At 41.7% G+C, this 25,864-nt stretch overlaps 2 protein-coding genes across 13 annotated transcripts in view; both read right to left on the bottom strand.

The window, feature by feature from the left end:
* The window catches only part of rgs12b (regulator of G protein signaling 12b), a 46,554-nt gene extending 37,240 nt beyond the window's left edge, over positions 1 to 9,314 (bottom strand). For all 4 annotated transcript variants that reach the window (XM_063476855.1, XM_063476856.1, XM_063476857.1 and 1 more), the window contains exons 1-5: positions 9,213 to 9,314; positions 6,883 to 8,178; positions 6,471 to 6,710; positions 5,235 to 6,209; positions 151 to 270 (exon numbers count right to left, since the gene is read on the bottom strand). In XM_063476855.1, coding sequence (XP_063332925.1) covers positions 151 to 270; positions 5,235 to 6,209; positions 6,471 to 6,710; positions 6,883 to 7,944 — 2,397 coding nt within the window. In that variant the 5' untranslated portion in view covers positions 7,945 to 8,178; positions 9,213 to 9,314. The remainder of the gene's footprint in view (positions 1 to 150; positions 271 to 5,234; positions 6,210 to 6,470; positions 6,711 to 6,882; positions 8,179 to 9,212) is intronic.
* Positions 9,315 to 10,590: 1,276 nt separating this feature from the next.
* The window catches only part of htt (huntingtin), a 31,108-nt gene continuing 15,834 nt past the window's right edge, over positions 10,591 to 25,864 (bottom strand). For 3 of the 9 annotated variants that reach the window (XM_063476844.1, XM_063476846.1, XM_063476850.1), the window contains 28 exons: positions 25,633 to 25,775; positions 25,293 to 25,515; positions 25,005 to 25,146; positions 24,597 to 24,776; positions 24,258 to 24,434; positions 23,994 to 24,070; positions 23,483 to 23,618; positions 23,268 to 23,390; positions 22,841 to 23,048; positions 22,520 to 22,665; positions 22,122 to 22,299; positions 21,942 to 22,040; positions 21,609 to 21,793; positions 21,366 to 21,492; positions 21,122 to 21,225; positions 20,717 to 20,871; positions 20,479 to 20,618; positions 20,286 to 20,371; positions 20,009 to 20,139; positions 19,757 to 19,889; positions 19,368 to 19,523; positions 19,063 to 19,253; positions 18,189 to 18,303; positions 17,517 to 17,730; positions 15,583 to 15,796; positions 15,163 to 15,325; positions 14,545 to 14,705; positions 10,591 to 13,651 (listed from right to left, as the gene is read on the bottom strand). In XM_063476844.1, the coding sequence (XP_063332914.1) occupies positions 13,438 to 13,651; positions 14,545 to 14,705; positions 15,163 to 15,325; positions 15,583 to 15,796; positions 17,517 to 17,730; positions 18,189 to 18,303; positions 19,063 to 19,253; positions 19,368 to 19,523; positions 19,757 to 19,889; positions 20,009 to 20,139; positions 20,286 to 20,371; positions 20,479 to 20,618; positions 20,717 to 20,871; positions 21,122 to 21,225; positions 21,366 to 21,492; positions 21,609 to 21,793; positions 21,942 to 22,040; positions 22,122 to 22,299; positions 22,520 to 22,665; positions 22,841 to 23,048; positions 23,268 to 23,390; positions 23,483 to 23,618; positions 23,994 to 24,070; positions 24,258 to 24,434; positions 24,597 to 24,776; positions 25,005 to 25,146; positions 25,293 to 25,515; positions 25,633 to 25,775 (4,321 nt within the window). In that variant the 3' untranslated portion in view covers positions 10,591 to 13,437. The remainder of the gene's footprint in view (positions 13,652 to 14,544; positions 14,706 to 15,162; positions 15,326 to 15,582; positions 15,797 to 17,516; positions 17,731 to 18,188; positions 18,304 to 19,062; positions 19,254 to 19,367; positions 19,524 to 19,756; positions 19,890 to 20,008; positions 20,140 to 20,285; positions 20,372 to 20,478; positions 20,619 to 20,716; positions 20,872 to 21,121; positions 21,226 to 21,365; positions 21,493 to 21,608; positions 21,794 to 21,941; positions 22,041 to 22,121; positions 22,300 to 22,519; positions 22,666 to 22,840; positions 23,049 to 23,267; positions 23,391 to 23,482; positions 23,619 to 23,993; positions 24,071 to 24,257; positions 24,435 to 24,596; positions 24,777 to 25,004; positions 25,147 to 25,292; positions 25,516 to 25,632; positions 25,776 to 25,864) is intronic. The other 6 variants (XM_063476845.1, XM_063476851.1, XM_063476853.1 and 3 more) reach the window with 3 other exon arrangements.

Here is a 25,864-nt window from a genome sequence, read left to right as displayed (position 1 = left end):
TTACTAGAGACGGAGGCAACACCTGAGGCTCAAACATGACAGTAACAGAGTAGCCAGTCTGAGCTTAAATATTGCAGTAATGTGCATTACTTGTTGGTATACTTGTGTTGGAAAAGGTCCACGCATATAGATTGTGTGTATATATGCTACCTCAAGATCATCCAGGGAGCGGGCCAAGCTGAGACGTTTGGAGCGTCCAAAGGAGCGTCTAGCTGAGGAGCGCTGCTGGAGAGGTGGGAATCCCATGGTCAAACCTCGGAAACGACCGCCCTGGATAGAAAAGAAACACACCATCAGTTTACACGCATATTGTAGACATTTTATTAACTAAAAAAAATCTTTGTATGCATGTCCATCTGTTCTTGCCCCATCTCAACAACTGTTTATTAGATCTACTTAAAACTTGGCTGGTCTATTGCTGGCACTCAAGAGTAATTGCAGTGCAAAATACGAGTTTATTCGGATGACTGATTCTCATATTTTTGACAAAAGCTGCTCTTTGTTTTACTCTTTCACCAACAGGAACTGCTGCCTGCTCCACTCTGTGTGTAGGACGAGCTTATGGTGGAGATGTTAAGGGTTAGAGCTAACCCTAACCCTTAACAACAACCAAGGCCTACCTTTATTTAAATATTCTATTCTGCTTCCTGGTTTATTTAATGTTTATATTTACTTTGTGCATTCTTACTGTACTTGCTTTAGCTCTCAGTTCCTAGCAGCTTTAGAGTTTCAGTGTTCCATCGCCTTGTGCCCTTTGTATTTAAGTTCATGTGTCTGTATTCCCCATTTAGGTTTTGCAATTCCTGCTTTATTTCCTGTGTTAGTTGTTCCTTGTGCTTTGCTTTTAGATTGCTTCTTTGTCTCATCTCTGGTGATTCAGTTAAACCGTTTCTCGTTCTCCCAGCTGTCTGCACTTCCCCTAATCGCCCTTATGTGTATATGTAGTTGCTGTATTCCCTTTGTCAGAGTGTCCGTTCCTGTTCCCCTAGTGTTTCTCAGTCCCAGTGTGTGTTTCTTTATAGTTTATAGTGTTCCTCTTTTGGACTTTTGTTTGCCTTTTGGATTACTGCTAACATGCTTATAATAAACAGCTCAATTTAAGTTTATCATTGCCTACCTCCACACACTTGCACTTGGGTCCTCTACACGACAATCAGTCTGCATTTCCTTTAGAGTATGAGAGTACCAGTGGCTAAAGCAGCACGCACACAAAGTGGCTTTCTTCACAGCCTCATTGTGAACTGGCACAATCACAAGCACACGTACACATTCAAGGAAACTATCTTCATAGTTGTCATCTGTAAACTATTCAGCAAGTCCTGAATCACCTCTTTTTTCTTTATATTTTGCCAGACTTTCTGGTATTTGGTCTAGTCAAGGGCTTATATGCATATGAAAATAAAGTGTCTGTGTCTGCCACCACATTCTGCAACCACTTCACATTCACTGTCGAGTTTCTGGAGCTCCATTGATGTAAATGAACGCCATTCTTCAGAAAAAGATGCTCCCTCAACTCTTTTTATGTTTTGTTTTTTGTTAAATCTCCCAGTGGGCTGAAATTTGGTGACTACAAAGATCAAAGCATTATTTACTATTTTTTAACTCAAACTATTTAGTAACCCCTCAAATTTTGGGGGGAATAAGGGCAATCTCATCCTGCAAGAGACCATCCCATTAAGATTAACAAGCAGTTTCATCGTAGGGTAAAGGTGATCAAGCGGAACAACCTTGTATCAGTGTGCAGTGACCCTTTCCTTTGAAAAGAACATGTGGACACTAACTAGGCCAACAAAATACCTCCTATAGAATAATAGAGCTTATATAGTGACTAACCATTCAGGTTTTTACCCTAACATGACACACAAATAATGGTGAAATATTAGCACTAGTGTCCTGTTCTTATTCATGAGGAATTTCACCACAATTGATAGATGGCAAAGATATTTTGTAGGTGACTGGAGGACAGTTTAAAAAATATATATATTATTATCACAGATTACTACTATATGTAATCATTATCATGGTTAGACATCTGTTAGTTAACCAACTATGATACTAAACCTTCCTAAGGAGCTCAGCCCTACTAATGATAACTATAAAAGGGCACAAAAATTTGTATTACCAACATACATCATACTCTAAACTGCCATATTACACACAGTAATAAAAAGTGTTTTTTGGCTCCATAAATTGGCACTCAGTCATTGAAAGTTTAAGAAACATAACCGTGTCTGCACATGTACACTGTGTCTGTACTGCATTAAATGCCTAAACGCCACAGCATTATACATTCCCATGCTGTGCAGCTTTGCACTTGCCTCTGTTATTGCCGTGTCTGCTCTACACGGGTTGCTGTTTTTGAACTAAATGTTAAATTCCACATGTTACACGGAGGGGTGTGCAATCCTGTGATTGTGCATGCAATACCAGAGAGCACGTGAGTCAAATGCACAGCCACAGAGGTAATACAGAGACACGCAGGTACACACAAACAGTACTAGCAGTTTACTGTAGCATATTTCACTGACATCCCTACTAAGTGTAGTTCCATGTAGTATTTGTTATACCAAGGATACTTAAAAATGTATAGTGTTTATAGGAGCACTACATTGGAAACCCACCAATTAATGGAATAAAGTTAAAACAGCCAAGCTGTTGCACTATGCCATAAACTGCCGCCTAAAAATAACCACATCAGGGTCGTGAAAATTTATTATCTAAAGCCATTAGACAATAACGTAACCACTCTGAGTGCTGTAAAAGAGGAGAGGAAATTAGTGCTGTTTTGCCTTCACAAGTGTACAATTAACCTTTTAACAACTGTTGCTCTTTAATCCTTTGAGAACAACAATATTCTGCCTTCTTTCTCTTCTCTTACAAATTGCATCCATCTACTTTTCTAGTATTATAAGAGGAGGCACACCATCAGTGGCCCTGTGTTGATTAATGAGTAATTAGCCAGTGCTGACAGGCTTCAAATGCAGGTAGAATCTGACTGGCTGCTTAGGAGCAGGTCTCCTCTGCATTTCATCATGCAATGACCAGTGGTGTTGCCTGGATACTGAGTCACTTCTGCATTTGTGTGTGTGTGCGCGCATGTGTGTCAGACAATGCAGATTTGAACACTTAATGGCATATGCAGACACAATCATTCTCACACGACCTCTGTATAACCCAGTCAGATTAATCCAAGTTTCACTTGTAACTGCAAGAGAGCTTAAAGCCAACAAAAAGGGGGATTTTTGGAGAAGCTGAGATTTAGGTTGAAAGGGAAATGATAAAGTGTCGATCTGACTCACTGGTGCTGTGGTTGTTTTGGGCGTGGTTGCACCAGAGCCTTTCCAGAGAGGAGAGAATGTGAAAGGACTAAATTTTAGTGGAAAATCCACAGCCTTTATCTGCGTAGCTGATCTTGACGCCCTCTCCTTCATACGCACACTCATAAATAAACAGATGCGCTTCATGTTTACAACAGCACTGCTATCAACATAAAAATAACAAAAGCAAAACCAGACACATGTCCTGTAAAAACAATAACAATGTGAACAAGTATAATTTGAGCTTAAAATAAAAACCTAAAACATCCCAAAATATAGATCGTTTTGTTTATGAATTATAGTAAACAGCAAACTGACTGCAATTTTTCAGTCCTTTTCTACCTTAGCAAACAGCTCGCTTTTCATTTAAGCTCTAATTCGTGTACACTCACTAGGGTCACATTTATCAAGATTCAGCTGTTTGTTTTTAAATCTAACAATCCAAAACAAACTTATTGTAGTAGTATTTTCTGTTACTGAGTCAATCATAATCATAGATGAACAGATTTTTATCAAAAGTCATGAAAGACTTTAAAAAGAACTGATTTTTCTTTTTTTCGTTTTTAGCTGAAGTAAGTCTGCAGAGGTTTAGTTAGTGAAACAGTGCCACCATGTGTCAAATATTAAGAGGCAATTAATGTTAACGCCTTACTATGTTACATGCAATAGTTAACAAGAAAAATGAAAACAACAACATTCTTACACAACTGAATCTGTTTTGGGTTTTGTTTTTTTGGCTTACCATAATCACCACAGTATCCAAAACTCTGCTTCTCCAGTCCGAGGACATGCTTCATATCCACCTTCCTGCCTCTGTCAGTCTCTGCCCTGCCACTGTCCTAAACACTTACTCTGGTTGTCCCTTAGAGTCCCTGGGACTCTGTTTTCTAAGATATCTGTTGGAGGAAGCCCCAGCCTCCTTTAGTATCAAAACAACTATCTTCTGTATGTGAATATAATAATACAACATGTAGATGTAGGCAGGCATAAGCGGCTGTTTTCTATATACGTGCATGAGCATTTCTGTTCACAAGCTGATTAATAGTTATGGAATCTAGTCAGGCTGGATATGCAGTATTGTACCTTTTCCTCTTTGCATTTCCTTGTCATTTTCTGAAAACAATGATCAGCCCATCTACTACATATATATATATATATATATATATATATATATATATATATATATATATATATATATATATATATATATATATATATATATATATATATATACCATAAAAACAGGAAGTGTATTTTCATACAACAATGCAACCAAGCTATTTTTAAAATTGTGCCAAATAGATAAGAGGATACTACACAATTACTTCACTAAACCTTAAACCTGCTCTGCTGTTATGCCGTTAATGCCGTTAGAGTGGAAAACAGGTGGTTTTCAGGTGAAGGCAGCTATCTGGCTAATGCATAATAAATGATCTGATACTGGAGCAGTGAGGGATAAATAACATATCAATCCACTTGCACTAAGTCTAGGGATAGAGCCAGCTGGGTGCTGTAATTATCCAGTGACTTTCAAAACAAGTTAAAAGTTTTGTATCAAAGTGAAATGATACTTTGATCACAGAAGGAGTGAAATTCTAGGCCTTGAGAAGACGATGCCCACGTGGATTTATAGCCTTAATAAACTGTCGTTTTGAACAGACTCTACACAGAATAAATTTCAACAACAGAGATGTGCGATGGGGGATGCCAGCTGCATACTGGGCTTCTCATCTCGCGGTCAGTTTTAACACAACTCTCCCAAAACCTACAAACTGACACTGCACAGCACTTCAGGGAATATCAAAAAGTTATATGACGGATTTGGTTATGTAAATAAAATGAATAAACTTACACAAAATAACTGTTTATCCAGAATTTTACTAAATGTAATACTTTAAAAACTTTATTAAAACATACCTTTTTCTCTCCCTCCTTGACATTCCCTCCTCGTTTCTTCTCTTTTTCACTTCTCTCTGCTCCTGTCCGCTCCCTGTCTCCTGTACCAAATAACTTCTTAGCCCACTCATCTTTCTGAACAGCCAGCCGGTGGGTGTGGGGATGTGACAGAGGTGGAGGCTGGCTCCCTCCAGGTGGTGGCAGGTGGTCTCCAGGCACCAGCGGGGCGCGATAGCGGTCGGCTGGGATCTTATTCATCGGTGGGGGCAGGGTGCTGCAGTTGGCAGATGACCATCCGTCAGTGGATTCTGCGTAGGATTCCTGATCGCTGCTGAGGCCCTGGAGGTGGCTGTGGTGGTGCTGCTGACGCCAGTCTCTCAACACATGGACTGGTAGCCACCTCTGCGGTTCCACCCCTACTGCTCCTCCAGCCCCTCTCCATTCTCCTCCCCCAACAGCTCCTCCCCGCTTCCCTGATGAGTAGTGGTGTGGGTTGACCCCTCGTGAGTGCCTGACAGGGACATCAGGGTGAGATAAGGGGAGAGGGTGAGGAAGATCAGCCAGGTGGGGGTCATTACGATATTGGCCATTTCTCAGCGTTGGAGGAGGTGGATGAGAAGCTGCTGCTCCCAGAGTGGGACTCCAAGCCTGCTGCGATGACGGTGGGCTGTCCCAGTGGCGCGGCCCAGAGACGTGGTTGTGATTTGGAGGACCTCCAAGGTCAACTAAAAGCACTCTGTTGCTCTTTTCCTCTGGTAAAAAGTTGCCAATCCCACTATCGCTGTTGCTACTGGTGCTGTGGTTTTGCTGGGCATCGTTGTCTGGGTCATGGAAAGCACGGGCGCGAACCCCTTCGATGTTGTCTCCCATGTCCCGGTAAAGGACAGAAACAAACTGGAGGAGAGGCTGAGAGCTGGGTGGGAATTCCAAGCAGCCACCTGTGTCTGGGTCAGGGGTACACTCAAAGCCAAACCTCCTGGCAACACCCAGATGGACCTGAGGAAGTAACAGTTACTGAGAGTTTGTCCTACTGTAATGCAATACAGAAAAAGTAGCTGCTAATAAATCTTTGGCTTATAACCATTGCTTCGACTAGAACAAATTACTCTAAGGTTCACCAAATTTAAGATATATGAGTAACTTCTTGAGTACTTGGTCACTGTGTTGTAATATTACCCATGCCATTAAAAAACAAAACAAAAAAAACAGACATTCTGCAGATATTTCCTTCCCATCAGTTTAAATTGTAACGCTTACTTGGTGGTGACACAGATCTGGGTCCACAATAAACACATGACAAGAAGTCCTTAAACTCCCCTCGTCATCTCGTGCAATGCTGAAGTGCCTATCATCATGGTCGTCTGTAGCTTGCATCGTTACCAGTCCAAAGAATCGCCGGTCATCGGGACAACATGCACTGAAGGCTAGTTTTTCTGCAGGATAGGTGGCCAGGACCTGACCTCTGTCACTGCACAGACGCACACTGTCATGCATAACCTGGTAGGATATAATTAATGCATGTTACCAAACTTGATACCAGGGAAAATATGGTTAACAATAATAACACAATCACACTAAAATTAACACAAGGGAAGAAAAATTTCCCACGTGTGGGACTAATAAAGGTTATCTTATCTTATCTTAAAAAGAAGAAAAAAAACACTCGCACCTTCATGAGGACCAATGAATGAATCTTTTGCTCAGCCCGGAGGCGCCTCATGCTCCCTCTGATGGCCTGCAGACTGTCACTTTCTAGATTTGTGCCTGTGGAGGCGAGCTCAATGGAGCCCAGATAGCCGACAATCATTCCCACATTGAGGATACCCTCACTGGGCTCTAGGCCCAAGTCGCCCCCATCTCCATCATCAACATCCTGCTCTTCATGGTGTTGAAGGTGGAGATGCCGAAAGTCTGATTCTAGGAAGACCGAATCATCATTCAGAACTTGGGCCATCTCCTCTTCAGAGAGCAGGTTTGGGTTGCTCTGGGAACGTGAGGAATTCCGATATGCTGGGAATTCGGAATCAGACAGCGGACGTGGCTTTGACGAGGACGTACTTACTCCAGGTCTCTCTTTGTCTGAGCTGCTGGAGGAGTGGCTGGAGTTCTCAAAGATCATGTTAAAAATTCCTCCAGACTGCAGCTCTGCCACCACCTTCTCTGCCCGGTTGATGCCCAGCTGCTTAGTGTCCAGTTTGGGTTTGTACCAGCCTCCACGGGCTCCACAGCCTGACCTGCTGTTGTTGTTATTGTTAACACTGTTATCGTAGAACCCATCCAACTCATCATCACTGGAGCATGAGTCCAGGTAGGATGCCGCCATTGTGTTGCTGCTATGGTGACGACCGCCGGCAGAGCGTTGGTGGTGTCGCCTGTGACGTTCTCCCTCAGCAATTACTAGTTTCAAAACACCAGAGCAGCGTCCGATCAGTTTGACCACATCTTCGTGTGACGCCTTGGAGACATTGATGTCATTCACAGAGAGGATGCAGTCCCCGGAGCGCAACCCCACATAGTCAGCAGGGCTCCCTTTCAGGATGCAGCTAAGGACACAAGGGCTTTGGCCTGACAGCGTAAAGCCATACCCTGTTCTCCCTCTTGCTACCTCCACAGCCCGTATACAACCCTGCTGAGACTGAGGGAAGTTCAGACCACTGCCACCGATGGGGCGCCTTTTGGATGACACATCCATTTGCCTGGACATTGTGCCAGGAAACTTTCTCTTGTCCATTTATTCAGTGAGTTTCAATTTACATTTGTCATTGTAGGTCCTTAATCTCTACTGAAGCAAGAACGCAGCGTGCCTCCAACGTCTTCTTGTCAAGCAGCCCAGGTGTCAGATTGCTACAAAAAATGAGCAGCAGTTCAAAATGCAGCAGGTGGGTGAGAACCCAAGCCTTAGCTTTGGCACCACCTTGCTAGGCCTCCCATCCTGGTGTCACCATCTTTTCTCCAGGCAGGTTACCTAAAGTACAAAAGAACAGAACCAAATCAATCATGACCGATTTCTTAACCCTAACATGCTTAACATGTTCTTAACATGTGGGCTTCTACACCAAATGCTCTCAGGCCCATGTAAAGTGTTTTATCAGATCACTGGAGGTTGGGAGGACACAGCCACACCTATAAAGGCTGCAGTCACCAGTTCTGTCAGGTGGATCTACAGAGACCCAGCCCAGCACACCTGTGCTGTGCAAAAACTTCACAGCTTTCTCCTTTTCCCCCCCAAACAACTTTCGCTTTTGTTTACGTTAAATAAAAGCTCAATGTGAGAACATATGTTTTAAGTCTTGTTAGAAGGACACTGACATTAGCTGGGACTAGCTGACGCGTTACCGTTAGTTTAGTTAGCTGTGCATGCTAGCAGAGTTATCCCTGCTTGAACGGTGCTGTGAGTTAACACCCCAAACAGCGCGTTTATTACTTTACGCTGAGAAACGCATGCTTCTTCTCAGCTTATGGAGTTACTGTAAGTTTTCTTTTTTCTTTTTTTTCTTGCCGTGACTCGCTGTTCAAAAGCGCATCCACCCGTGCTTAAACTGTAGTCCCGCCCCTCGATTTCCAGATCTTTGGAATGTCGGTGCGTAACCGTGGCAACGGCGGCGTACACAAACTTTCCCACCCTGTCATTGGCTACTCCAGTTGTCAATCGGATAGCAAACAGTTATGCGGACAAATTGACAAAAGTTAGATGGAGAAATCACAAATAATAAAAAAAAGTACTAACGGTAGACGATTCCACAGGTGTCAGAAACGCAGCGGGAGAGCGAACTCTGCAGCTGCTAGCTTGTTTAATCACGGGGAGTTTTACTGGAAGCACAGCAAATTATCTGTGTCTTTATAAGCAGAAAACTGCACGAAGCGAAAACAGCTGGCTGAAGTGGCTGTTAAAAAAAGTAGGGATGGCTAAGTAAGAGGTAGATGCAGGTCTTTTTCATGTTCCGACAAAGATGTTTGGAGCAGACGGTTCACTCAACACGAGATTAAAATTTGACTTACTTGTCGGTGTCCGGCGGTGATGCTCCCCGAGAAGTTTCCATAGTTGCGTAGCTAAGGTTAGTTGGGTAAACTCAGGGGCGATGGGTAAACAAAAGAAAAGGCTGCACCATCTGGCGAAGTAGCCTTAAGAGGAGGAGGACTGGAGGAGAGGGAGGTGTGTTTAGAGTGGGCAGCGGAGGAGGGTGTACAGATGATTGGAGGGGGGACTTTAACAGCCGAAATGATACAGAATTAAAGTTCACCAACTTCGTAGCCATGTCATTTCATGTAACAGTGCGATCCAGTTGATTGAACTTAACCAAAACCCGCAATATTGTGCAATTTGAACTAAACCAGCCAGAAATCTGCAAAACTATAACATCCAAATGCGTTCTAAACTGGAACAAGTTATAGTTCACTAAACTTAAAAAATAAAAGCTAAGGGTGTGTGTGGAGGGTGGAGGGGGGTGCACTTAGGATGTCTACATTACTGAATCAACTGTCTTCACAAAGGACTGTATTTTTATTTTTTAACCCCGAATTTATTAAATATTTAGCCTAAAAAGTATCCTACTTATTAGTAATTAAATTTGAAGTTTAACAATGAATCCACCAATTAAAAAAAAAAGAAAAAAAAGATTACACATATAAAAGTATAATAGCTCTGACTGGAACAACTGGTTATAGCACACCAGACTTGCTGCTTTAATGCTTTAGGCTTCATCACATCTCAATGTGGCTCCACTGATGTGCAAAAAGAAATGCTACAAGAAACCCCATCAGTTGTCAGCTACTACTCTTTCAGATGATGTGATGTAAACTTCAGCTATAAGAAGCATCTACAGTTGCTTAACACCTGTGCCATCCTGATTTCAGTGCTTCACAAACCATATGGCAGCTGCCTAGTAATCCTGCTAATATCTTTTAATCAGGACCACCCATCTTAATGATCCTGTAAAATAAGAGCATGCTTTCATACAGTGTGGTCTATAAAAAAGGAATTTTACTGCCTGGCTGAGAAAAGGAAATTGTACAAAATGTTGACCGTGTAATCGGTCAGTTAGTTTTACGGTGTGGACCTTCACATGAGCACATCTCTCAGTTACTTGTGTCCCCAGATTGGCTTGACCGCTTTCTGGTTAATTGAAGTTGGCTGGCAACAGCTTGTTCTTTCTGGATAAGACGAGGACGAGGCAGAGCATTTTAAACGTCTGTCACCCGACAGGTTGATCGTGTTAGAGACAGACACACAAGGGGTCCTGTGGGTACAAAGCAGCCATGATTGTAATATTGTTATTTGCAAACACATAGAGCACCTTTAGCCGGTTTACAGTCAGAGTTGTCATCCGTGACTTACAGCTCTCACTCAGCAAATCAAATCTCAGAGCGGGGTTACATGTTTAAATAATTTATTTTTCTACAACAGATCATATGCAGTGATTAATCTCTTTGAAATATTAAAATTAACAAATACACAATCTCTTCCAGTCATATTTTTACAGGCAAATGTAAATAAAAGAGGGGAAAAAAGACGTGGACACTTCAGGTTCTTTCAAGGATCCTGCCTGAAGAAAATGTAAAGAAAAGCATTTCATTTTCAGTCTACCACCTTTAGAATCAGGATTATGGGAAGTCGTTGCCAAATTAAGCCAAGTGTCAACATACAAATCGCAATAAAGACCTTGGCAGAGGTTTCAAACCACGATTCTCAGCTTTATCCAAGAACAGTAACTACATTATTTTCTGAACGATTTATTCCTAATGTGGAACAAAATAAAGCCTTCACTGGAAGCGTTAAATCAGAGTAACATGAACTTTGTTGACAGCCCCAAAGCCCATCTCCCCAAATCACAAAAGACCTCTGCATAATCGCATTATCCCCAGCAGGGGTCCCCTGCTCTTTTCCTTCCAGAGACTAGCTGAAAAATCTACATTTTATCAACCGCATTTTTGAGTTTTCCTTAAACGTCGAAAGTAGTGTGTAGATCAGAAAAAGACTTCCCATCATCTTTAATTTCTTTCTCCCCACCCCAAGAATTTGAAATGACTTTGAAAGCAGGACTCATTTAGGCTCCTTTAATCTGCTTCAGCGAGGCCTCACATTGGAATTTCAACAGCTGCAGAGGACTCTGTCATTCATTGTGTGAATACATTATTTTCTCATGATCAAAGGAAACCAGTCACCAGCTTTAAGACTGGTGAGCGGTTACACATTTAGCATACAAATCACTGCGATGTTTACTTTTAATGTACTGCAGCACTCATTGCGTATAAAGAAAGCGTCTAACATCAACATCAAAAGAACTTTCTTTTTTCTCTTAGTTTTTTTGTTTTTTTTAAGTGCCGTGTGTATTTAATATTCTGCACAAAGACAATGAATAATGAAGTATTTACCGCTCTTTAACTGAGACGAAACAATATTTTAAAGCTCAACAAAAACCAGACAAAGAACTCCTGCTGTGACGTGGCACCGCTATGCTACACTTCCTCATCTGTTGATTTGTCAAAGCTGCTGTTGGTCGCTAAGGTTACAAGGCTCCCTTTGGATTGTGTTGCATCTCTTCCATACAAGTCAACCGTACCCATGGAAATACAGTATTAAAGACAGAAAATAGCCGTAATGCTAAGCATGCTTTCAAGCTTTCAGTGTATAAGACAAACATATTCAGTCTTTTATCTAAGGCAAGTGTATGTACAGAGTAACAAAGCCCAGCACACTCCCAGGCAGCTTGAGGTCAAGTCTTTAATGAAACACTAGAAGCTTGCAGCTTTCCGCATTTTGCCGATTATTCGCTAATTTTTCATTTTCTTCTGTGCTCGTGCGCGTTAGGACAAAAGAAAATGGCATCACATTATCTTACCGTCTAAGTCCTATCGTTTTTACAGTTCTCATTTCATCATGCACCATGGCTTTTATGTTGCTATACAATTACTTTTTACAAGATATGAAGGTGACTATTTTACGAGGACTGTAAATCACTTCCAGTCTTATTACAACAATAATATAGTCACATCTTACATCCTGAGAATTAACAAAGGTACAAGAAAAAGACAGGTGGAATCATTCAGGTGCACTGAGGAGCAAACAAGACTGCAATGAAAACCAACAACAACAACAACAAGACTAGACAGACGTAAGCAAGGTAATAAAAATCAAAAGGGAATCTTTTGCCCCCTCTGCTACTAGTTAAAAAGAAAGAAAGAAATGAAGACAACATCACTGCAATTTTGATAATTTTGGTATTTTTCCATGCTTGACAGTTTCCGCTGTTATGTCAGTGCAGATATATGGAAATGTGGCCGAGCGCTGGTTATAAGTTTTTTTCCCCTCCCTTACAAACAAAATCCATAAACACCTTCTGCTGGGAAATTAAATTGCAAAACCAATTCCCTGGGAGAAAAAAAAAGCCCCCCCCCCCAAAAAAAATAAACAGACGCACACAAAAAAAAAAACCTATGGCTATTGGTGCTCATTCTTTCACCTAAAATATTTTTCTATTTAACTAAAGTGTGTGAATGACCACAAATAACTTAAATACATAAAGAAATGTACTCATTGACTTTAAGCAGGCGTTTCTGACTTTTACGTGTCAGCCCATTGTCAGCATCCTAACCAGACCTTAAGCACATGACTCACTGAAAAATAGATGCACTGAAACTTTAAATACTTTTCTATTTTTGTTTACTTTACTAACATCACAATACTCAATCCCCACAAGTTCCCACAGGAAAATAAACTAATCCAATTCTTTATTTGATGATCGTCATCTTCATGGGCTTTTTTTTTAATCTAAATATATCTCAAAAGGTGCTGAGAGGGAAGTGTTGAAGGTGCAGTCATGTCTCAAGGAATCATCTGAGGGGAGTGGGTGGGGTCGGGTGGGTGCAATCTTCACACAGATACAGAAGCTTGCTGTTCCTCGTCAGAGAATGCTCCTTTTACATTTAAAACACACAGCCTAATATTGAATTCAGGTTGGGTTTTTTGTTTTTTTCCTCCTCCTTTTAATACTTGCTCCACTGAATTTGTTGCCGTGGGTTCAGTAGTTCTACTTAGCTCATTATCATTGAAAGGGCAAAAAGGGATGAAGCTACAGTAGTTTTTTCCTAATAAAACATTCTGTTCTTACCCTTAGTCACAATTCATCCAGGAATTATAAATAGAGATCTAATTTCTCACCCTACCACACCTCACTTGAAACCACGTTTCTCCCTATGCTTCCATGCCCTTCTCTGTCTGTTGCCCTCAGAGTGATGTATCCTGATGGACTGACTGCAGACAGCCCAGCAGCTGGTAATAAGGGCTGCCTGGCGAGGCCACAGTCTCAAATACTGACTGGAAAGCTCTGCGGTCCAGCTCCTCGTCAATCTGATGCCGGTAGAAATCCATGGCCACCAGGCAGAACAGGTTAACATCCACCACCTCACTGGAGCCCATTCGGCTGATCACGTGTGGCAGTCTGGTTAAAAGCGGGTGGGTTAAGGACAACAGATCACACTGTCTGCCAGCATCAGCTAAGTTGTGCTGCATTCACGTGTGTGTGCGTAAAATTTAGAAACATTTAACAGGTCTGTCTTGTAAGACAGTGTCAATGGGGCTACTTGTATAAGTAAAGGTAAAAAAAATAAATAAATAAACACTTAAATAATTCTAGTGCTATAGTTAAATGTTTATTACACAAAATGTGTATTTAGTAAATCTCTTCCAGTGTTTGCAAAGATGTGATTTTTGTAAATGACCAAAAAAAAACAAAGTCAGCTTCAGAGTCACCACACTTCACTGACCAAAACAATTTGATCTTCACGATCTTTTTGCAGAAAACAGGAGCTGGAGCTCACGTTGAGATTTTTGTTTGCATGCATTAGTCTGGACAGGACTTCACCACTTCAAATACTACTGTAACAAAACACAAAGTAATCAATCGGGGCAGCAGTAGGCAAACAACTCCTGTGTTTTGTCAGGTAAAATGACTCTGTATATCAGCTTAAGTTCCTTGTCAGAAGGAGTTTCTGATGGCAGTGAAAATGTTCTAAATATAATTATACAATGATTATTTTATGAGGCTTAAATCTATTAAACTGCTGATCATGCTGTCATTTCTCCTATCTCCTGCCTCCAATGCAGGTAACACAATGACTGTGGATCAGAAGCTCACAAAAAGAAGCTGAACTCTAATTATTTGATCACAGTTCACAGAGTAAACTGTTTTACTAAAGCATTAGAAATAATTAAAGTAAAGTGTTGTTACAAATCACTGCAACACTGAGACATCTGCTACTGCTTCTACCACCACCCAGCCACTCCAGTCCAGTCTCCTGCTTGTGAGATCTTTTACATGGTATGTAAGGATACAGTGCTGAGATCCACTGGGAGGTGGAAGCAGACACAAAGAAGCAGGAGAGGCTCCACATGGCCATGGCCACTGGTGTCCTCTGAGTGAAGTTGGACAATGACAGGAGCACCCAGTCTCGCACCATAGAAGACTGGCCTGTAGCGTGGAGTGTCTGGAAAACCTGCATATGAGAGCACAGGAATAGGACATTTTTAAAAAGTTGGCGTTCTGTTACATTTCCAGCATGAAGTGGTTTTTGAAATCTGTGTCTGTAAAGATCTGAAATAAAGAATGAGTATGCAAGATTTATACTTTATAATTAAAGGTTAACTTTTCAATATAATGCATCCTTGACTCATTGCTCTCACTGGAATTCAAGTGTTACTAACTGTGCTGAAATGTACCTTGGTTTACATTTTTGGGAAAATAACAAGAACTCACTGTATTTGTTCCAGCGTGATGTTGTAAATTTGTAAATAGGACAATGGGATGTGAAAAAAAGTTATAGTGCAGCACTTGTGTGACCAAAGAAATAAATTAAACAACTAAAAGCCTGATGTACAAGTTTTTAGTTTTTTAAAAATGTAAACATTTTGCTTGTTTTGTTGATGTGAATGTACTCATGTTTTGCTGCTGACCTTGTAGACGACTGTCGCCATGAATTGCGGATAAGGCTGCTGATTAGACAGGAACTCTCCGATGACCTTGTTCATGACGTCCTGTGGCGGAAAGAAGTCATCCAGAAACTGTGGCAGAATCCTGGACACCACACGAGCCTCACTGGGTAAACCCTTCCTAATCCTACAAACAAACAGGAAACACCAGAAGAAGAGCAAATCAAGACAGGAAACAAAATAAGTTACAAAAGAAAGTCAATCTGTTGCGACAATCTGATCATTTTTTAAAGTAATAAACTAACAAAAGATTTTTTTTTTTAAAGTTTCATCTTTCCAACTACAAAAGCTTTTTGTATGATGGCAGATGTGTGTGTGTGTGTGTGTGTGTGTGTGTGTGTGTGTGTGTGTGTGTGTGTGTCTCAGAGTGTAGCAGCAGTGTACCTGTCAAAGAGCACAGAGACCCTCTCCATGGCAACAATGATTGACTCGCTGTCTGGGGCCTGAGGGTCAGAATGGGCGGGGCGGCTGGCAGGACTGGCTTTCTCCTTGCCTGAAGAGAAACCAACATGACCCGCCGTGACGCCCACCGCCTCCGATACAGCAGAGTCAACCTGACCTCTAACCCCTGTCACGTCTGAACCCGACGTAAGCACAGCTGAGAAGACGAGAAGGGGGGTGGCACCGGTTGAACCAGTGGGGCAAAGGTTAGAGCGGAAGTCGGGAAACTCATATCACAAGATTCAGATCAGAATTTTGTTCATCTCAAACAGAAAATTTGTTAATTTATGGGAGCTACTTTAAGTCAAATTACATTCTTAAGTTTTTTTCTGTAAGTGACTGGTGTTTAAATGATTTGAGGGAATTTAAATGTCATGCTTCCTGGGTACTCACTGCTGTGGCCCAAATGTGCTTCAGTTTGTACATACAGCACAGAGAGATATACAAAAATTTATTGAACCAGTTTGCATTTAAAAGAGCTGGGGTTTTGTCAAGGAATTTGCTGGCTAGCCTAAGCAACAGAACTTCATATTAGTGTATTAGCATAAAGACGAGGGCACGCTAAGAGCTGGTAGAGTTAGTAAGGTCCAGCGTAAGGGTTAGAGGTAGGTATACCAGAAGTACAGTATGTATAACATCTATTACATGCAGGAAGCAAGCGGGTGTACAGGCATTATGTTCAAAATGAAGTACTGCCAAGTTTTAAAATGCAGTTATGCTGTAATAGAGACATAATGAATGAAATCACTAACAAAAGGTATGCTATGATTCTTAGTGAGAATGTGTTAGTAGTGGTAGCAAGTATAAAGAGGCCACAGGTAAAGAGCACAATGCAAAACTGCTGGTGTATGTGTAATGATTCGGTTTCAGATAAGGGATGAAGTGAACCCAGTAAACATTTTAATTTCAGAATTAGCGCTGCTGTTTTGGACACTAGAAACATGTTGTCTTTCACTCTACCTGAGCTCACTATCTCAGTAATAGCACCGCCTCTTTGCTCTGTACAGTGTTAAACAGACTCTGGCTCAACGTTACACTGTGCTAGCGTCATAATCACTGCTGTTGTGTTATCAGTGCTTTTGTTTAAAACTGGGGCCTGCGTGGGCTTAATGTTGTTGGACTCTTTATTCATACTGCTCCTAAATACATTTGTATCACGTTATCAACGTTTACATCATTTAACACATCAGCACGCTACTGTGCCGTGCTTTAAATGAAGCATCGAAGCACAAAAGGAATTTGTGTCAGGAATTTTTTATAATCGAATTATTCAAATTACTTGATGAATTGTTGCTGCCCTATTATATACATATACACAGACCACCAACAACAATACGAGGTGCTTGCTATAGCAGCATGCACAGTCATTCATAAGTTTGTCAGTTAGCCATTTACTAGGCTTAGAGACAGCTATGCATTCCTCTCTACTTTTAGCCTATAGATTATTAATACTTGATCAATTCGATCCCTCTACATTCTTGTTTTCTAACTGACTATCGCAAAGGCAAATCATTTGTATGTGGGGTATGGGGTCTGACTCTTTGAGGGGGACAGTACACATTACATAATGTTAGTAAGAAGAGGGTCAAGGATTAGTCCGGAGGGATTAAATGGGGGAAAAAAAGCTCACTGTGGCAAAGCATTTAAGTAGGAAACTTAAAGACCTGCAAGTTTATCTGTTTCCTTGAAAAGACCTGATGCAAAGTATTACATCAGAGTTAGCCAGCTAGCTTGATGCTATAGCAGGTTTGGAGTTGCTTGGGAATGCAGCAGCACTAACACCAGTCCTAATTGTGCATACCAGTGATTAAGCCAGGATGCCAGCAACACATTTTTGATGACGTTAAAGCTAGCAGTCATGTTAAAGCCTTGCTTACCAGTATACATGCAGGTAAGCATGAGGCCCAGAGCGGCCATGGCTCTGTGTGGAGATGGCATGTTGACTCTATCCACGCTGAGTTTGACCAGCGCTTCTCCGTCCATCCGTGACAACTGCTCTGACAGAAGGAGGCGCTCAAGACCACGAAGCACGCAGTGATAGATGATGGAGGGAGTGGAGTCCTCGCTGGCTGACACCATCACGCCACATAACTAGAAGACGAAGATGAGGAAGAAGACATTATTAGAAAGTGCAAAAGATAAAGGGCATATGGCACTAAATCAAAATACTTTTTTTCTTCAAGATACTTAAATATATATATTTTATGTTTTTGCTTTCATTTTATTGTGCAATATGTGAGCTTCCTGCAGCCATTTTCACTTCTGAACTCTGGACAGCATCAGGAGAATCAGATCAGGACACAGGAAGGAGGTCTGCTTCTTGTTCTCACTACAGGAAATACTCTGGTTTAAGCAAGGATGCTGCCTGGAGAGAGCATGCAGGTGGCAGAATACATGACATCCTCTCAACAGAGGTCAATGTGCCACACAATTTCCTCCATGCTCACATGCGCACAGTCAGACATCAGTCAGACTTTGTACTTCAGAGCTAGCAGGGTAAACATCATTTACTGCCCAGCTGTCAGATAATTTGATTTATTTTACTTTACCTGTATTATTCCAGCCATAAATTCAGCTCCCACATCTAAAGGGTAGTTCTCCATCATGTAGAAAGCCACTGCACACATCACCAACACATGCTGCTGGTTATGCAGGTTCACACAGCTGCAGAATAGAGATGGGCAACACACAGCAAGTAGAAAAAAATCATTATAATTAAACAGAAAAATATACATTCCAGTGGCTACAGATGAATGCCAACACAAAGTAAATGACAGCATAAAGTGTTAATAAGATGCTGGGCTAGAACAGCTTCAGTAACAATAATCTCTGTAACTCCAGAAGTGTTTCCGCAATGGTGAGAGTTCTAGCTAAAACGCAGGTCCAAAACATCCCATAGTTGGAAGCTCTGCTGGCAGCAAATGCTACAGCGTGTGATTCATACCATTTCTATACTCCAACCTGTCAGTGATCCTAGAATGCCCCATTGTCATTCTGGAAGACAACACACACATTATCCCATGAAGCATTTCTATCTTAAAGGTGATCACTTAGTATTAATTTCCTTTCGGTCTACAGATGGATTTAACCCTGCAAGCAACTTGGTGCATTTAGCAAAACGGATACCCTCCCGGTAGGAGGTCAAGAGTTCAGGTTTTCCTCTTAATCCACCACTGTCTGTATTTATCTGAAATGTAAAAAGCAGCATCTAAGGGCCAACAGTTGCACTGCACTCTTGGTTCCATCGCTGTATTAAGCTGGATGAAAACTAATTAATTCACAGATCCTCTTACAGAGGAGGAAGGTGGGGTGGTCACACGCACTGACATTAGACACATTAGTTCCCAAGGCTCTTTCATCAATTTAGCTCATTAGAAGATGAGTTAAGGTCAACGTCTGCACAGGCATGACATTTATACTCACTGAGCAACAGCCTTGAGGTTGGATAGAAGGTACTCAGAGACTGTGGGGATGAGCTGTTTAGCTGTGTCATCCAGAAGGTCACATTCCAACACATACAGCACCCCATGCAGGGCTCCCATGCGGCTGGGAAGGTGAGTGCTGCGCAGGGTCGTCTCCAAAAGGCGACACACGGGCTCGGCTATTACCTTGTCCTATAAACGTAAATTTAAAAGTTTTATATAGTGGGAGCAGTGGCGTACTGTTATATTGATAACTCAAACACATCTTGAACCATCTCAGGTCCCATCACACACAGCTCCTCTCACCATGCCCAAAACAGCTGCTGCCTTGCAGATGGCCGGCACAAGGTACTGATTCAAGATCTCATCCTCGGGTGGATGGTGCTTCTGCAGCTCCATCAGGGTGGAGAACATCATATCAAACTGATTCCTTTCTGTGAACAGATCTGACACTGCCAGCAGCTACAGGGAACGACAAGAGTGTACAATCAGCTGACAGTAAGCATGGCTCTGGTCTCAGGCTCATTTCGAGCCGCCAGAACAGACAAGGCGGCATAAATTTTAATATGTCTAAATTAAAGAGTAAAGTTTCACCTAAGTGTATTCTGTCACATCAGTGAAGGACAGTCTACAGGTCTTTAAGATCAGATATTTAGGCGAATAAGTTTTAACTAAGCACATGCATCATATCTCACCGATCGGACCACTTCACTGACGAGGATGGTTGGGGTTCTCCTGTTACTTGGAGAGCTAGGGATCAGCCACTGGCTGTAGAGCTCCAGGAGAAACTGAGAACATGAATGAATATCCACGCCTGCACGGTGTTTTCTGAAAGAAACACAAACAGTCAATTAGAGTGCCTCATCTTAACTTAGTACAACAAGATGCCTCCTGTGCACTGAAGGAATGTGTACACGTATGTATAATGTTGTGTTTATTTGACTAACCTAGAGTTTATAGGAGATAAAGGTGGGGAGGTGGGCGCCGGAGTGTCTGCCTCATCTTCTTCATCCTCACCCCACTCTTCCTCCCTGAGAGGCGTGATGTTGTTACCCAACCACACTGAATGGATGGAGACCTGGAGAGTGACATGCCAAGTAAAAAAAACAAAACAAACATATTTGTTCATAATGTTAAAAAAAAGAATAACTGTTGCCCTGCTGACAACATATACATTGTTCCTAAAAAGCTCCATTACAGTTTACTCTTTCCTATGTTTCCTACCTGCCCCAGTTTGTATTCCATGTTGCCCATCTCCCTCTCTGTGTTGATCTGAAGGAGCAGTTTCTCATGGCTGATCAGCGTACCTGCTGAAACAAATAAGTCAAGCAGTTACTTTACAAATACATTTTAAGAAGTGGTTGATGAAATGAACAAGCTGAGGCTAATGAGAGTGTGACTGCACTTTTTCTATTACCTGGAGAAGCTGCTGATAGTGAGGGCACAGGATCCCAGGCATGGTATGGGTGGTATGTATGGACGTTGTCCCTTTTTGACACAAGCGCTTGAATCTCTCTCTCCACCTCACCTCTAATCACTGCAAGTTTCCTTCCAAACCTGAGCATAAACATTAGCAAAATGGTAAAAAAAAATCTGTTTGTCACTTGCTCATTTTAGGCAGCTCCACAGTACACAAATATTAGATCCATAACTACCGTGTTTCCAGGGCTTTTAGGCTCTTGTTGCGAGGCTGCTGTTCCAGACAGCTAACTGCTGGGTTGCCAGGAGTGGGAAGGGTCATGGCACTCAGCACCAGGCTGGTGATGGCTTGCACTGCTAACACATTCAACTGGGTACGCTCCAAGTCCTCCTAGAGAAAAACAAATAAGAAAGACATGCAATAAGAGGGCAATAGAAACAGATGTATTGTCTCTTTGCAAGGCATCATAATATTTAGAGCATGTGCTAAATGACACATGACAAAAATATACACTATTACATACTCCAACATAAACAAATAGTTCAGTTCATATTCAGTTCATATGAGCATGCTGCAAAGTTTGTACTTCCATAAACCTTCCTTCCCAGTAACATTTCTAGAGTTCAAGTTGTGTGCATACCTCCTGTTGCGGGTCCTCCTCCTGGTCTTTAGTGATGGGTTGGGTGACCAGCACCCCTAGTAGAGTAGCCCAGGTCTCCTCAAATTGAGTCCTGCTGCTCCAACCTGAACAACCAAAAACCCACACAGATGCTTAATGCATAGGTTTTTTAAAAAAAAAAAAGTATACTTAAAAAAATAATGTAATTTAAAAAATGAAAGCATCATCGATGTGATAAGAATGGACTGATTGTATGTTTTTGTACCCAATGTATTGATACGGTAAAGAAACTCTCTGAAGACATCCTTTTCCTGAAGGAAGTCCACGGGGATCTCAGGCAGCGTTGTGCCGAACTCTCCTCCTGGCTGAGGGGACCAGCCCAGTTTCCAAACCTAAACCACAAAGACAGAGCATTTAAACAGATTTTTTTTTTAAAAGAAGAAGAAATAGATTTTATATATGTGTTAAATTCAGTTACCTACTGGCACAACTTCTTTCAAAAACTCACCAGTGGAGGTACTCGGGTGTAGCTGTTGACCAGAGGAAGCCGAGACAGACTGATAACAATGTTGCGCAATGTTGGTGTGAGAAAAGTGGGTAAAATGGAGTTTCTACGATGACCAAGGGAAAGGATGCTCGGCAGACCCTCCACCAGCTCAGCCATGATCTCACATGCTTGCCACTCACACATGTCTGTAACACAAAGACTTAAATGTTACCCTAAGGCTTTCATCTGAGAAGAATTACTCAAAACAACAACAAAAAAAAAAAAGATGACTCCAATAATAAAACTACATGAAACAACCCTGAACTTTAACTCTGTGTCTAATTAGATTCTTACGGTCAGCATGCGCTGCATCCACTTGGTCTCCATCATCTTTTTCTCCTTTTGCCATTTTTTTCTCTTGATGCAGCAGCTGGTCACCGGGACTCACAGCCACTGCGAGGGAAAGGCGAAAGAATTTTAATTAGCAAAGATATTACAAAAAAGTGCAAAAATGCATCTTTCTGCCTTGATTACCTGCAACAATAATAAGGCGAAGGCAGTAAATGAGGGAGCAGGTATGGGTGGTGTACTCTGGGGTGGAGAGCTTGTTCCAGACGCAGGGCTGCTGCAACGCCAGACACAGGGAAGAAAGTGCCCACTGCAAGTCCACGCTCAGGGGCAGCCGGTCCTGGAGCAGACGCCACACTACAACCTGTTGAACCATGATGTCACATTCACATAGGTTTAAGACAGTTGTAAAGAAATCAAAGGTTGTGCAAAGCAGTCATATCATACTAATTTGATATGGTCTTCAAGCTTTAATTTTCTGAAATCAAATCAAAAGATACATTTAATCTATTTTAATCTAAAGCATCAACAAACATCATCCAACGAACTCAGTGGGCTACAAAACAATTTGCTTAGTCGTTTACCTCAGTGGCAGTGCAGGTGAAGGTGGTGATGAGGTGCTCCTTGTCTGAGGGAATATGTAGTGAAGAAGGGAGCTGGCTCACACTTAGCAGGTATTGAGATAGTGCTCTACAGAGTGACAAAACTCTGGGGTAGAACCCTGGTTCATCTGAAACATACGGTAAAGAATTTAGGAAAATAATGAATCAAAACTTTATTTTGAATTAAATTTAATTAAAAGACTCCAGTGAACAAAAAAACCCAGACAGAACAGATACTTGTGGGTTTTTTTTTTTTTTGCTAATTTTTTTCTGATCCATTTTTCCCCTCCTTCCCAGTCTCACCATACACATCACCCAGCTGGTCCCAGTAGGGCTGGGGTTGAGACGGTGGCAGAAAGGACTGGTGAGGTGCAGGAAGTGACCCAGTGACGCCTGCTAGTTGTTCCAGGGTCACCTGCAGCGCCGTCTCCAACAAAAGTGACCCCTGACCGCGTGCTAACCGCTGCATTCCCATACTCAAGCATGGACAGAGAAGGCTTAGATTGAACTCCTGGGGAAAAAAATGACAGAATTCCAGGTTCATATGTGAAATCCTAAAAAAAACCAAAAAAAAAAAAAACCTAATATACAGGAATGAACATATTTAAGATTTTTTTATCATCACTGTGGGCTAATGTTTGAGCACTGGAGCACCAAAAGTGTCTGGATGCTTCTATTATGCAGATGATAAAATTTAAGTGCATAATAAAACAGTGTTTACGTTCTTTACCTTGCAGCTCATGACACTGAAGAGATCAGCAGGAGGTAGTTTGGTAAGAAGTTCTGTCGTCTCCAACAGGGAAACATCTCCACGGAGACAGCACTGAGACTTCACCAGAGCCACATACCACTCCTAAAATCAAACAAACAAACGGATAAACAGATGGTCTGCACAGTCTGACAAACCTGGATTATTAGATTCATCAAGTCTAGTTCGTTCCTCACCTTGTCTGCAATGACCAACTCAGGAGCGGGGGGAGGATCCCCGTCCAAGGGATGTGATGTCACTGGAGGAGTGGGGCTGCTTGTGTCAACAACAGTGGCTCTGAACCTGTCCAGCAGGGAGTAGAACCTCTGATGTCTGGGACAGAAATAACCAAACAAAAAAATTTTACAATTTAAAAAATAAATAAATAAAACTGAAATTTGTTTTTAGTTAACATATGGATATAAGAACCTGCAGATTCAGTACAGCCCTCTCAATAACCTACTGGGCAAATTAACTCAACACAAGATATCACATTTTAGTTTGTGTGCATTATTTGGGAAATCCAAACAACATACAACTCCTCAGTCTATCCTTTCAATCTGGTCTGAACAGGTGACTAATCCAAGGGCAAAACTAATTTCAACAGGCACAAAAAAAATAAATAAAATGTAAAAAAAAAAAAAAAAAAAAAAAATCACACAAAACTGTGGGGTAGTTCTCAAAATGGCTGCAGTACACAAGGTTTACCTCTGAGCTAAACCACTGTTCTGGAGGTATTCTTGGATCCTATCCAGTTCCTCCACAGGAAGCTGTGCTATGCTGTTCTGAAGGGTGAAAGAATGAACACGATCAGGGTTTTTAAACATACAACAAGTTTGACTTTAACAGTTCTTCCCATCTGATCACTTTAAAATTCGAGAACAGGTCCCAAATTGGACTGGGAAAAACATAAGAAACATGTTCAGCTTTTAGATGCACTTCCAATGAAATACACACTTTACTAAAACGTACCTGTAAGGTCTCAGCCAGCAACATCTCTACCCTGCGACACGCCAGTGTGTCCACCATGCGAGCCAAAACTCGAAAGGGTGTATTAAGAAGCTTGTCAACATATAGCATCAGTAGAGATCCAGACTGACTAAGGTGGATGCCTTCCAAACACTGTAAGGTCTTTTTCAACATGGTAGGCTACAAAGACGAAGAGAACGAGATAGTAAGGGAGGGCAGTGGGGCATGAAATGAGTAAGATGCAGGGACAGGGAAGAAAGATAAATTGAGAATTTAAAAACAAAATAAAAATTTCAACCAGGTAGTCAAGAGATTAGAAAGATGAATAGGATGTTATCTTACAGTAGTGAGGTTGTCACAGCGGGACTGGATGGCCTGGATGAAGAGGCCACTGGCAGCAGAGTTGCGGTGGACAGCACTGATGAAGTCCTGCACTGGCGGCTCATGGGAAAGGCTGATGAGGTCACGAACATGATTGACAATCAGCCAGGTTAGATGCTCCGAGTCATGAAGATTCTGACACTACAAAGGTAAGAAAAAAAAACAATACTTTTATTATGTAAAGCACTTACAAATCTAATTTACTTTTGCTCATTAGTGTTTTGAGATTTAAATATTGTTCTTCATAGATAGTAAAGGGCAAATATAGCCAAATGTAATTTTCAACACGTTTTCTAGCTGAGAATAGTGTATCGTGATCTATGTATAATTTATCCCAACAGTATGGTCCCATATTCTTAGTAATCTTACCACATAGTCACAGAAGAGGATTACAGCTCCCCTGCGTACAATCTCTCTGTTAACCATTGCTAACTGGGACTCAGGCTTGTCCTCTTCACCTTCCCCTGAGGAATGAGGGCTCAGCAGCTTTGTGGATGAGAGACTGTGTCGTCTGATAGAAAGAAAACAAGGCACAGTTTTAAAAAGGAGACGGTGCAGAGTTTTTCCTCATTTTATATCCTCATTGACTCATTTATAATAATTAAAAGTGCACACAAATACACCTGACCCCAGTTAATCCCCTCGCAGTGTTCTTACCTGGGTGTCTGATGAACCTCAGCCCACCAAGAGTAGTTGGTGTAGTTAATGATGAGAAGAACTTGGCACCAGAGGAGCACCAGGGATGGGTGGGTGGTGATGAGGCACTGTACCATGCTATTCAGACTTTCTAAGGGGTAGAAGAGGTTGGCCTCTGTGGCTGTCTGTCCACTCTCACCCTTCAGGAGACGGCTGGCTGCAGCTGTGATCCTGCGAAACATTCCTAGGAGGAAACAAAAACGAAAAATAGGTAAAAGAATTTAATCTGAATTATATTCGATATATTATTTTAAAATATCATACAGGGAGTTTGTGCATTTCCCAGATTTCACATGCTTACCACTTTTGAAGACGTGTATGAGACACATGAGCAGCGTGCCCAGCTGCTGGCAGTAGAAGGTGTGCTGCTGCTCAGTGATCTCCACTTTAACCTGCCTGGTTGAAATGTCATCCAACAACACACCTACAAGCTGGAGAAGGAATCTAGATGGGAGGTGGAAAAGAGAGAAGTGAAAGAAGGTAAAAAGGCAAGAAGAGTTAGACCCTTGGAGGCAATCTGATAGCTGAGAAAA

The sequence above is a fragment of the Pelmatolapia mariae genome, linkage group LG6 (assembly GCF_036321145.2).
Source record: "Pelmatolapia mariae isolate MD_Pm_ZW linkage group LG6, Pm_UMD_F_2, whole genome shotgun sequence".
NCBI classification, from domain to species: Eukaryota; Metazoa; Chordata; class Actinopteri; order Cichliformes; family Cichlidae; genus Pelmatolapia; species Pelmatolapia mariae.
This window is presented reverse-complemented; position numbering and strand designations above follow the sequence as displayed.